General features: G+C 48.0%; 1 protein-coding gene and 2 non-coding genes across 3 annotated transcripts; 1 reads left to right on the top strand and 2 right to left on the bottom strand.

Moving 5' to 3' along the window:
- Positions 1–940: 940 nt before the first annotated feature.
- TRNAR-ACG (transfer RNA arginine (anticodon ACG)) lies at positions 941–1,013 on the bottom strand. The gene has a single exon. It is a non-coding gene; the product is annotated as a tRNA-Arg (tRNA).
- A 955-nt stretch (positions 1,014–1,968) lies between these two features.
- TRNAW-CCA (transfer RNA tryptophan (anticodon CCA)) lies at positions 1,969–2,040 on the bottom strand. Its single transcript has one exon. It is a non-coding gene; the product is annotated as a tRNA-Trp (tRNA).
- Positions 2,041–9,112: 7,072 nt separating this feature from the next.
- Positions 9,113–12,016, top strand: LOC139668215 (gallinacin-11-like). Its single transcript, XM_071547739.1, has 3 exons — positions 9,113–9,170; positions 10,591–10,719; positions 11,740–12,016. Exons 1-3 carry the CDS (start codon positions 9,113–9,115, stop codon positions 11,865–11,867), a joined length of 315 nt encoding a protein of 104 aa, XP_071403840.1. The 3' UTR covers positions 11,868–12,016.
- Positions 12,017–12,425: the final 409 nt, after the last annotated feature.

Here is a 12,425-nt window from a genome sequence, read left to right as displayed (position 1 = left end):
TGAGGTTTTTCAAATAACTCCATGGCCAGAAACTCCAAGACCTCTCTGGATCCTGTTCTGGGCTGAGAACATGGAGGTCATGCATGTCACATGCAGAACTTTGCAAGGCACTGACAAAGAGCAGCAAGACCAACATGAGTTTCAGAGTGGGCTGAGAACCAGAGCACATGACATGCCAGGACATCCTGGACATGCTGGGTCTGTCCAAGCTGCAGGGCAGCAGTTCAGGAGGCACTGGCATCCTGCTGAGGGGTTTGCTGTGGTGCCCCTGGCTGTGGTGGGGGCCTCAGCTCTGCCCCTTTTGTAGTGACCATGAGGTGTGGAGTTACTCTTTGCTTCCTGCAGGGCAAGAGGACGCCCCAGCACTTTGCCCAGCAGAAGGATCAGGAGACTGCAGATTCAGCTCCTGCCTGGCTCACCCTGAAACTGCCTGGCTGTTGTGGAGGTGACAAAAGACAGCTGTCTTCTGGAGTTCCTTACCCCTCTAGGCTTTTTGTCCATCTCTCTGGCATCAGCATCACAGGAGCATCATTTTGTGACATCAAAGCTGTGAGCAGGTCACTGTTCCAGAGCAGAACTTTGTAAGGCACTGACAAAGAGCAGCAAGACCAATGTGAGCCTCAGAGGGGGTTGGCAACCAGAGCACATGAGGTGTCAGGGCAGCCTGGGAGTGCTGGGTCTGTCCAGACTGCAGGGCAGCAGTTCAGGAGGTGTCTGTGTCCTGCTGAGGGGTTTGCTGTGGTGCCCCTGGCTGTGGTGGGGGCCACAGCTCTGCCCCTTTTGTAGTGCCCATGAGGTGTGGAGTTACTCTTTGCTTCCTGCAGGGCAAGAGGGCACCTCAGCACTTTGCCCTGCAGAAGGTCTGGGAGGAGGGATAATGGGCAAGAGAATGAGGATGCTGATGGAGGGAGCAGGTGGAAGTTCCCTGGACTAAAAGTGTCGAGCCAGGCAGGAGTCGAACCTGCAATCTCCTGATCCGTAGTCAGGCGCGTTGTCCATTGCGCCACTGGCCCTGTCCCCTCATCCTTCCTGTGTCCCTGTCAGGCTGCCCATGTCCTTCCTTCTGTAGAAGCTTTTCTGTGCCAACCACAGACACCAAACAATGTTCAGTGCAGCATCAGGCCATGAAGCACATCAGCTGGTCTGCCAACTATTGACCCCAACACTTCTGGTCTCCTGGTCCTGCCACTTCCCTTTGCCTTTGGATCCAGCTCAGCTTTGGTGTGTCTGCAGTGCCATGTGTGGGAGACCCTATCAGAGATCAAATCAAAGCAAGATAAGTGATGTTGCTTGGTATTCTCTTGGCCATCAAAGAAATCTTCTCTTCAATGTAACATGTCGTGCTGGTCTGCCCTTGGTAACTCCATGGTCCCTCTTTTCAGTCATTATCACATCCTTCCTTTGTTTGGACATGACTTTCATGGAGTTTTGCTTCCATAATCTTCATGTGGGCCACGAGCTGAGGTTGCCCAAACTAGAGCTCTCCAGATACTATTTCTCAAACTTTTTAATAAAATCCCCTTCTCATGCTGTTCATCAGAAACCTGTCCCATTTTCCAGATCCTACACTGAATAATTGCTCTTGATCCCCCTACAGAAATCCCCTAGACTGACTGTACTGCCCCATTTTACCCTGCCAGGAATGTATTGCCTGAGGGTATGTCCAGATCCCCCAGGAGTGACTGAACCTGCAGTTAAAAAGCTTTCTTCATTTTCCTGATGAAGGCTCTGCTTCCTTCATGAGGCAAATTGCAGCAGACACCCACCACAACACCTCCCTGCTTTGGCCTCTACTTGGATCATGACCCATAACTTCCCTCTGGCACAGAGCCTGGCTCAAGAGCAAGCTCTGGGCATCCTGTTCCTCATACAGCCCATTCCCGAGGTGTTCCCCTATAGCTGCCCAGGGCCCTCCCACAGAGGAGCCCCCCAGAAAAACAAAGGGAAGTGTTGTCAGTTCCCAAGGTCTGACCCCGGTGTGATTTGAACACACAACCTTCTGATCTGGAGTCAGACGCGCTGCCGTTGCGCCACGAGGTCGGGGTGGAGGGGTCCAGGGGCTGTGGACTGGCCACTGGGAATGTCCTCACCATGGAGACCACCCCACAGGGATCAGACACCCTCAAGAGTTGTAGCTATGGAGGGGAAGGGGCAACCCGAGGGAAAGGGGCAAACTTAATAGGAGGGTGGCCATGGGCTGCCTGCAGAGATCAGTCCATGCTGCAGGATGAGCATGGTGGAATGAGGGGATCTACAGGATTAGTGTAGGCAGGAATCAGGCTCAGGGATGCTGCTAAGGATGATGGTGGTCCAGGGGGCAACACAGGACAACCCAAGGTGGGCTTTGGGTGTGTATCCAGAAATAGCCATGGACAGTTTTCAGAGTAGAACCCCCATGGACTCAGTCCAGTCACAGCTCCTGATGTCCTGCCCCAGCCACCAGCCTGTATTAGCTGAAAACAGCAGCTGGACTTTCTGCAAGGAAGGAGAGATGCCCCACCAGTGCAGACAACATCCTCCACCAGTGTAGGCAACGTCCTCCACCAGTGTAGGCAAAGCCAACCACCAGCCCTGGCTGCCCAGTCCTTTCCTCATAGGTGGTTATTGCAAGGTTGTCATGGACAAGGATGTCAGAGAGGAAGGGAAATCTTCCTCCCTCCTCTCCACCTCCATTTCCCCCCCAGCATTCTGGGGTCAGCTGGGTACCAGGGTGACTGGGTAAGGGTTCACAATGCAGGCAGGGGCTGGGAAAAGCAGTGCAAAGAAAGAACCTGCAGACTCCTGTCTGGCCCAACCTAATCCTGGCCAGAGCCTGGCCAGAGAAGATCTCTCAGTATTACTATACACACAGAGTTTTTTTAAGTTATAGAAATGTTGTAAAACTATATGAAGTTAGAAAGAAGTTAGGGTTATAGTTATACACTTGCCCTGAATGTGACTCCCTCCAGTCCTGAAAATTCAGTATCTGAAGCCAATACCCATCCCTGTTCTCCAAATATATTAAAAATGGCCACACATTTACTCTGTGGATTATCCATGCTGAAGATGGAGCAAAGAGGCATTTCCTCTTGCTTTTACCTTTCCACCTTAGCAAATCCTGCCCAACAAGGTCTCTTCCTCCTCCAGTAGCTCTTCCCACAAGAGGGAGCCAGGAACCAGCTCATGGGCTCCACAAGCTGTAAATCAAGCTAGAAATGCGTTTTTCTTAGTGAAGGACCCTCCATTCCTAGGCCAGACTAAAAAAGCAGCTTGTTTCCTTCCTGGAAATACGAGGGGGGGGGGATTCTCCAGAGCCCTTTTATTTTTTTTTTTGGCTATTTATTCCAGTGGTCACTATTAGACTCTCCCCCCAGTTTTCCCAGCTGACCACCCCCAGTGCCACCTCTCCTCATCCATCCCACCCTGCCACTTGCTTAACTTCCATCTGCATCACAGGATAGCTGAGATTCAGCTGCTTAAATTCAGGTGTCTAGTGTTGTGTTATGGGATATGCTGTCCCTTCAGAAGTTCTGAGTATCCCACAGACACTGTTCCATGTCATATCTTGGATGCACCAGGATATCTGTTATGGTATTATGTTCAGGCAACCGAATCCTGCCTGAGGGTGGGGGTCAGCTCAAAGCTGTGGACATTTAAAGTAAGTCTCTCCCCACGGGGGTGTATTGCTGTGTTAGATTTTGGGGCCATAAAGCTCTTTGAAGAGGTGCAGAAGACATTGCTGGACACTTGGCTTTGCTGTGTTCATTTGTATTTTTAAGCAGAATATATTGTTGTGTGATATCTGTTTGATAGAAAACTTAAATTTCCAAATTTCCCAGTGGAACACCCCATTTCCCTCCAATACCCCTTTCCAACTCCTTCCATGTTATAAATAAGGTCAGGCACCCAGTTAGTCTGAGGAGCACAGCACCCCAACTGCAGTCAAATCCTCCTGATTTACTTTGCCAGAAGGCAAATCTGGATAAGTTCTTAGGGAAAGCAGAGGTTTCTCATAATTTTAGTGTTCCAGGTTACTTCAGAGCTACCCCTGGCCCACTGACTGACAACTTCATAATGAAAGGGAAGTCCTCCCTTTCCATATATACTCACTCTCAAAGGCCTACGAGTCCCAGGCCAGATTAACAAGATTTACTCCACAGCAGAAAGAGAACTAAAGGGTTTATTTCTGCTCCTAATTGTCCAAAGCCATCAGGCCCCTCTACTCTGCTCTTGCCCTTCTACTAAGCTCGGTGAGACCCCTCCTGCGGTGCTGCCTCCAGCACTGCGGGGGCCCTCAACACAAGAAAGACCTGTTGGACAAATGCAGAGGAGGCCACTAAGTAGGTCACAGGGTCAGAACCCTTCTGCTCTGGAGACAGGCTGAGAGAGCTGGAGGTGGTCAGCCTGGAGAAGAGAATGCTGTGGGAGACCTTAGAGCCCCTTCCAGTGCCTAAAGGGGCTCCAAGAGAGCTGGAGAGGGACTTTGGACAAGGGATTGGAGTGACAGGACAAGAGGGAATGGTCTTAAGATGAAGGAGAGAAGATTTAGATTAGATAACAGGATGAAATTCTTGCCTGTGAGGGTGGAGAGGCCCTGGCACAGGTTGCCCAGAGAAGCTGTGATTGCCCCATCCCTGGAAGTGACCAAGGCCAGATTGGACACAGGGCTTGGAGCAACCTGGGATAGTGGAAGGTGTCCCTGCCCATGGCAGTGGAGGTGGAACTGGAGGGTCTTCAAGGCTCCTTCCAACCCGAATTGTTCCATGTCTCTATGGTTCAATGACTGTCTCTATCCCTCAGAGATGTGCCTCAGATGGGATGGAAGTCTCTGGAAGCCTCTGCATCTCCAATGACTCTAAGGGACAGCAAGAAGATTACATTAGATTAGACAGCTGGGATAGTTTCATCCCCCATTTTTTGGAGGCTGACAATGCAGAGCCCTCCACCTGAACCAGTCTTCTGCATTCCCTTCATAGAAAGTGGAGAGAAGTAAGGGCTGGATGAGTCTAATGGAATAGAAAGGACTCTGGCTACAGGAGTGGCTCCAAAGTGCAGACATCTCGAGTCAAGGGAACCTCCCTTTTCATTTCCTTGTATCTAATGTCAGACAAGCACATCCAAAAGCCTAAAAGCAGTTTTGGGTGGTTCATATTAATAACCCTGCTCAGAATTCTGCAGCCTTTTCACATCCTGCATGGAAATGCATGAAAAAAAGTATCTCCAGTAGTCCTGTCCACTGGTAAACTGCCTGAACTGGGAACAGGCCTTTCCTGTGACTATTGAAACACTGAGCATGAGGAAGCACTGACTACATGGAGGGTTCTTGACTTTCCCCACCCTCAGCTGTAGGTCATAGAATCATGGAGTCATTTAGAATAGAAAACACCTCTAAGGTCCTTGAGTCCAATGCAAGTCCACTGCCAAGGCCACCAGTGACCCATGTCCCCATGTGCCACACCTACAAGGCTTTTAAATCCCTCCAGGGCTGATGACTCCACCAGATATTGAGGTGCTGAGCAGGTCCAGAAAAGAGCAACGAGGCTGGTGAAGGGACTGGAGCACAAGTGCTGTGGGGAGAGGCTGAGGGAGCTGGGGGTGTTCAGTCTGGAGAAGAGGAGGCTCAGAGGTGACCTCAGCACTGTCTGGAACTGCCTGAAGGGAAGTTCTGGCCAGGTGGGGGTTGGTCTCTTCTCCCAGGCACTCAGCAATAGGACAAGGGGGCACGATGGGCTCAGGCTCTGTCAGGGGAAATTCAAGTTGGATATCAGGAAAAACTTCTTTGCAGAGAGAGTGCTCAGGGATTGGAATGGGCTGCCCAGAGAGGGGGTGGATTCACCATCCTTGGAGGTTTTTAACCTGAGCTTGGCCGTGGCACTGAGTGCCATGATCTGGTAAAGGGACTGGAGTTGGACCAAGGATTGGACTTGATGATCTCAGAGGTCTTTTCCAACCCAATTGATTCTATGATTCTGTGATTTCCCTGGGCTGTCTGTTCTAATGCTTGACAGAGCTTTCCATGAAGAAATTGTTTCTAATATCCAACCTAAACCTTCCCTGGCACAATTTGAGGCCATATTCTCTTGTCCTATCACTTGTTACCTGAAACAAGTCCCTCCCAAGTCTCCTTCTCTCCAGGCTAAATACCTCCAGCTCCCTCAGCAGCCTCTCATAAAACATCACTAGACAAAGGGATGAGCATTTTTTGTCACCCATATAAAACATGCCTCTTATCTAGAAGAACCTGGGAAAGGAGGAAAAAAAACCAAGAGCAAACAAAGTGCAGAGTCATTGAGGTAGAATACCACTTGAAATCTGAAGATTTTTTTACCTAGAATAATTTTTCCTATCATAATTTGAAGGGAATTTTGGTTGTATAAACATTTAGAGCCTGACAGTGAGGACATCCATGTGCAGTGGCTGGAAATAGAGGGATGGATTCTGAATGTAGGATTACTGGGCTCTCACTCTTCTTCTAACAAGTTGTTAACACACCTGAGGTTTTAAATTTGTATTTCACTTCCAATGAAAATACTTTTTTTTAAGGGAATCATTTCCAGTCCACCATTAAACAGAAGCATATTTTTTTTGCAATTTTAAAGATAATTAGTGACTTAGAAAGTTGGATTTCTGCTCCAGTCTGACAAAGAACCACGTCAGATCCTGTAGGAGAGGTGGGGTAAGTATCTCAGCTGGGATCCTCTTGGCTTCAGTGGGAACCTGAGCCAGCTGAAGGTTTCTTGGCAAGGTCTTCACTTCTTCCCTTTTTCCAGAGTGCCTGAAAATGGACATAAACATTTCTCAAACCACTCTTCTGCTCAGGAGACTTGATGGCACCTGCAAATTTGGAATGGAAAGCTAACAAAGAAACCAGGGAGGCAGAGAACAGTGCACAGCCACTGAGGGGGAGGTTTATGTTGATATCAAGGCTGCTGGGTCAGAACAACATCAACTAATACCATGTACAGAAACAGGCTCAGTGAGCTGATTTCTCCTGCTCTGAAGGAGAACCTGGGCTGTCAGTTGCCCCTCCAATATGTCTGTTGGTATCACTCAAACACTGCATGGACAAATCCTTAGGAAAACTATCCCTCTTGTCCTCTGCTCTTTGTACATCTGCAAACTGATAATCTGCACCTCATGTATCATAAAGTCAGAGAATCATAGAATGGTTTGACTTGGAAGAAACCTTAAAGATCATCCAGTTCAATCCCCCTGCCATGGGCAGGGACACCTTCCACTATCCCAGGTTGCTCCAAGCCCCAACTTGGCCTTGAACACTTCCAGGGATGGGGCAGCCACAGCTTCTCTGGGACACAGAGAATGTATGACCCTGCTGTATGTCCTGTGATGCAACAGTTGTTCCCAAGAGAAAGAAATAAAGGATAAGGAGCATTTAATCCATACACATGTCAAAAAATGTATTTTGTTCTGTAAAAGGTGCTGTGAAGGAAAAAAACATAATCTTTTTTGTTTGCCAAATTATCCAGAAAAGTGACAAAATATTTCCTGAAGCAAAGAGGAATCAAATACTCTTTTTTTTTTTTTATGGGCACTTGGAGGCTGAACAAGGGCTTCAGACAATAGGTGCAGGAACCCACAGTGCTGACTGCTGTTAAGATGGCAAGATCTTACTTTTTTAAAGTAGAAAAATGGCATTTTTAATAATAATAGAGTATGTTCCATGGAAGTGAAGCCCTGGCAACCCAAGCACAAACCAAGCTGGTTAATTCTAGGCTGCTGTAACAGGGCAGGAGTGTTTTTAGAATGACAGAATGGTTCAGGTTGGAAGGGTCCTTCAAGATTATCCAGTTCCAACTCCCTGCCATGGGCAGGGACACCTTCCACTAGATCAGGTTGCTCAAAGCTTTGAGCTCAAAGCTCAGATTTGAGCATATGAAGTGTGGGAGAGCAGTGGGACATACTCCTCCTTGGGATGACCTTCTGGCAATTTCCACATGCTTTTATTTAAATGCATTTTGAAACCAAGTGAGCCCTTTGCAGAAGGACAGGTTGGTGCATTTTGACTGACACTCGTGTTTTCCATGAGATAATACCTGTTCAAAATGAAACCCTGTGAGTTCTGGGCTTGGTCAGCCAAGTACAACTATCTCCAGCACAGGTGTCTGCACCTCTGCTGGGTCCTAAAGTCCTGCTACCACTAAAGAGGTGACTTGTGTCCAAGAACCTCTAAGTGAACAACTCATTCCAATGCAGCCACATCCATGTTAGAGGCTCACATCTATCTGAGTGTAGCAGTGACCACTGCCATTGTAGCACCTCCCAGTACCTGAAGGGGTCTATAAAAAGCTGGAGAGGGACTTTTTAAAATAGCATGAAATGAGGAGAGACTGGAGTACCTCTGCTCTGGAGACAGGCTGGGAGAACCAGGGATGTTCATCCTGGAGGCTCCAGGGACACCCCAGGGTCCCTTGCAGTGCCTAAAGGGGCTCCAAGAGACCTGGAGAGGAACTCTGGACAAGGACATGGAGTGGCAGGACAAGGAGGAATGGTCTTAAATTTAAGGAGGAAAGGCTCAGATTAGATAATAGGAAGTAATTCTTAACTCAGAGAGTGGAGAGGCCCTGGCACAGGTTGCCCAGAGAAGCTGTGGCTGCCCCATCCCTGGAAGCATTCGAGGCCAGGTTGAATGGAGCTTGGAGCAACCTGGCCCAGTGTAATTTGTTCCTCCCCATGTCAGGGGTTTTGGAATGAGATGAGCTTCAAAGTGCCTTCCAACATAAACCATTCTATGATTATCCTATTATATTCCAGCTGCCTTCTATCCTACCAAAATGATGGCTAATTTCCTCCAGGTTGCCCCTTACCAACCAGCTTGATCTTTGAAGTCAACAAGTAACGGCGCTCTGGGGTGGGTCAGGTTGAGAACCAGCCCTCCAGTGGTCAGGCAGGGAGGTGTAGCTATTTCCCCACTTGCTCTCATGACCCTCTGCCATTGTTCCTGCTTAGCCGTGTGCAGCGGTCAGACTGTACCCCACACTCCCCCCTGCCAAGGTCCCCCAGACAGCCAGCTCTGTTCCCACAGCCCTATAAATGCCACAGTGCTCCCTCCTCCCCTGCTCAAAGGTTCTGGCCTTGTGGCCCTCTCTCCATGCTGCAGCTGAGACCTTCCACCATGAAGCTCTTCTCCTGCCTCCTGGCTCTTGTTGTTCTCCTCCTCCAGGCTATTCCAGGTAAGGGGCAAGACCCACACTGGGGTCTGCCTGTGTAGGAGGTACAACTCGCTTGTGTGGTGGTGCAGAATGTGCTTTTCAGCTCCTCTCATTAGAACAGTTCCCTGTTTCTCAGTCTAGAAGCAGAAGAGAAAAATTAACCTGTGGATAGCAGGTACTAAACCAGAACCTCCCCACAGAAGCCACTGTTGGCTCCTTCTGACCCTTTGAAGTCCCTTTATGGCACTGTTGGAATATAATACCATGGAAATCATCTGCCTCTTCTAACTCCAAGGTTAGAAAGTCTCCCTTGTGTAGGGTAAAAGAGAGCAGAGGTGTTCTCTTCTATCACTCAATTTGAGCTGCACCAGTGAAGGTGACTTCAGCTCTCTGAAAATTCTGGTTCCCCTTTCTCAACCATTCTGCTGCACTAAGAAATTCTCTGATTGTGTTCTTCATATTTCTTCTGCATTTTCTTCATGCTCAGTGAAATTCCTCATTTTGCATTAAGGCTTTCAGAGGAGGAAGGAGCTGGACAAACTGCTTGTCCCTGTTAATTGGACCAGATCCCCCTTTTGGAGGCTTTTTTAAGTCATAGTTACATCTTAGGGCATGTGATCACCACGCTGCCCCTGGCGTGACCAGCCTGCAGCATTGCAGTCCCAGAACCTGAAAGTATCCAAAGGCTGGGCTGTCCCTCCCACTACAGCATGAATGCCCAGGATATGTGCAAAAACTTGCTATCAACATTTACTTTTTCCTCCAGCTGTAAAAAAGCTTTCTTTGTAGTCCCAAACATTAGGGATGCCTCAATTCATAGCAGGTGTGGCCTCAAGGCTGCCTTGTTCAGTGAGTCCCAGTTTGTGTTTTCATGGGCTTTTGGGGCAATGCTCAGCATGTGGAACTGTGGGACTTTGCTTCCTGCTAAATGCCTGATCCTGGCACAGGAGCAGCAGCCTGGACCTGCTGTGGGAGAATGACTCCATGAATTCCTGGTGAGGGTACAGCTGGAGAAAATATTCCTTTCCCCCTTCTCCTCTTTTCTTGCCTTCTCATCACTCCACTGTCTTTTCTCACTAAGCTTCCTGTTTACAAATTTTAAAGTTTACTTTTAAAGAGCCCTTAAAAGAGTTCAACAACTTTTAGTAAACTATAATTTATATAAGGTCATTCTCATAGATTTGAGCCTCCTGTTTTTCCAGGCCTCCATCTCTTCTGTCCATCTCATCACTGGGAATCAGGGAGAGTAAGGAGAGAGTTAAAGATCCTGAGGATTGGTCCTGATAACTTAGTTTTGGTTCCCCACGGCCGGGTGTTCCTTGGAAAAGCTGCCTTGAGGTTTGGGGGTGGAGAAGTGAGGTCTGTGGGGTTTCAGCAGGAGGAAGACCATGAGAAATCGACTGATTCTGCAGCACAACTGGGAATCCCATTCTTCCTGTAGGTCTTGGCTTGCCCAGAGACACCCAGCGTTGTCTGGAATACCACGGCTACTGCTTCCATTTAAAATCCTGCCCAGAGCCATTTGCTGCCTTTGGAACCTGCTACCGGCGCCGGAAAACCTGCTGTGTGGGTATGTGTGGGAGCCCTGCCCAGGCAGGGGAGCACTGAAGGCAGCAAAACACACTTGTTCCCTTTGCCTCCAAATCACAGAATCACGGCGTGGTTTGGGATGGAAAGGGAACTTAGAGCTCATCTCGTTCCAACCCCCTTTCACTAGATCAGGTTGCTCAGAGCCATCTCCTCCCACCATACAAAGATGGACCTGTCTGTTCCTCCACTGACATCAGCATTTTGGGCTGGCCAAATACCCTGTAGCCCAAAGCTCTATGTCCAACAGATGCCTGGGGAAATAAAAGTTTAGCCCAAATTGAGTCCTCCTTGCTTGACAAACCCTCTTATAAACCATCTGCTGGGGGTCTGCTGGCTGGACACACCCTGCTGTGTTTGAGAGGTGCCAGCTGACCTCTTCCCTCTAAATTTAGCTAATCCTTCCAAGGCTTGCTTGGTTTTGGTGCTCCTCAATAATTAACATATATCATTAATAAATATGTCCTTCAGAGCCAACCGTGCTAATTCTAAGGCTCCTCTGACACATCACCCTGGATCTGTGGCCAGAAGTATTTCTACACAGTTACTCTGTGTCTGTAAAGTGACCACAACCATATCATCACACTTCCTTCTAGATTCTCCAGGCTTTCAGGAATTTGCAGCTCAGAATTTTTATATTTAGGAACCTTTGTGTTTAAAAGTCCTTCCTAGATGTTCCCTCCCACCTTAGATCAGGATTTCCTTCTGTTTGTTTTAAAACCTTGTCCCTTACAATTTTATTCAGAGCCACTTACTTGACATGTAAACATTCTGCATTGTCTTCATACCTTTACAATATCCCTCCTTCAGTTAATTCTTTTCCAAGCTGGTGGGTCACAAATTCCTTCTTTTATGGAAGTGCTCTGATAAGCCCCAAAGTCCATCTCTGTGTCTTGGCTTTGGAGACACAGCAACCACAACTTCACAACAATTGTTTTATGTATGAGTTGGTTCAGATGATGGTGTCATATTTTCTGGTTTGACTTAGTCCTCTGAATTGCAGACACAACATCATACTCCCACACTTGTGAAGAGGATGGGGGTCATTGTGTACCCCCAGAAATCAGATGTGTGGAAGAAGAAGTGGGACTCTGCCCTCGCAGGGGATGGAAGTGCTGCTCAGAAGTGTGACAAAGACCTCCTGTAACTGCAGAAAACCATGGCCAAGAAAACAAATGAGGGTTTTTTCCTAGAAATTTCTGGTATTCTCAACATCCAAAGTGTGTCATTAACTAGAGGTGACATGTTTCTTTTTGCATGGCAAAGGCAATAAATGCTAAATAAACAGGTATAACAGTTGTGTATGTATGGAAAGAGGCAGAAGGTCTCTCCATTCCACCCACACACTGAAATCCACTGCTGTTTGTCCTGGAAACCACATCTCCTAATCCTACTTACCAGCCTAGTCTTATTTACCATGATGATATCCTCGAATGCTTTACAGGATTCAGGATAATTAATCAGAGAATCACAGAACCATTTAGGTTGGAAAAGACCCCCAAGATCATTGAGCTTTGACGGATCTCGACCTTGTCAACCAGACCGTGGCATTGAGTGCCACCTCCAGACATTCCTTGAACACTGAACACTTCTAGGGAGTGGCTGAGGGAGCTGGGGATGTTTGTCCTGGAGAAAAAGAGGCTCAGAAGGGACTTTACTGCTCTCTAAAACTACATGACAGGAGGTTGT

This window comes from Pithys albifrons, chromosome 2 (assembly GCF_047495875.1).
Source record: "Pithys albifrons albifrons isolate INPA30051 chromosome 2, PitAlb_v1, whole genome shotgun sequence".
NCBI classification, from domain to species: Eukaryota; Metazoa; Chordata; class Aves; order Passeriformes; family Thamnophilidae; genus Pithys; species Pithys albifrons.
Note: the sequence above shows the minus strand (reverse complement) of the source record. Positions and strands in the feature narration are given on the sequence as shown.

Excerpts from the sequence above, each read along its gene's own strand:
- LOC139668215 (XM_071547739.1), top strand. The coding sequence starts at position 9,113 with ATGAAGCTCTTCTCCTGCCTCCTGGCTCTTGTTGTTCTCCTCCTCCAG. Across the intron at positions 9,171-10,590 it reads CCTCCTCCAGGCTATTCCAG|GTCTTGGCTTGCCCAGAGAC; the intron begins GTAAGGGGCAAG and ends TTCTTCCTGTAG. Across the intron at positions 10,720-11,739 it reads CCGGAAAACCTGCTGTGTGG|ACACAACATCATACTCCCAC; the intron begins GTATGTGTGGGA and ends TCTGAATTGCAG.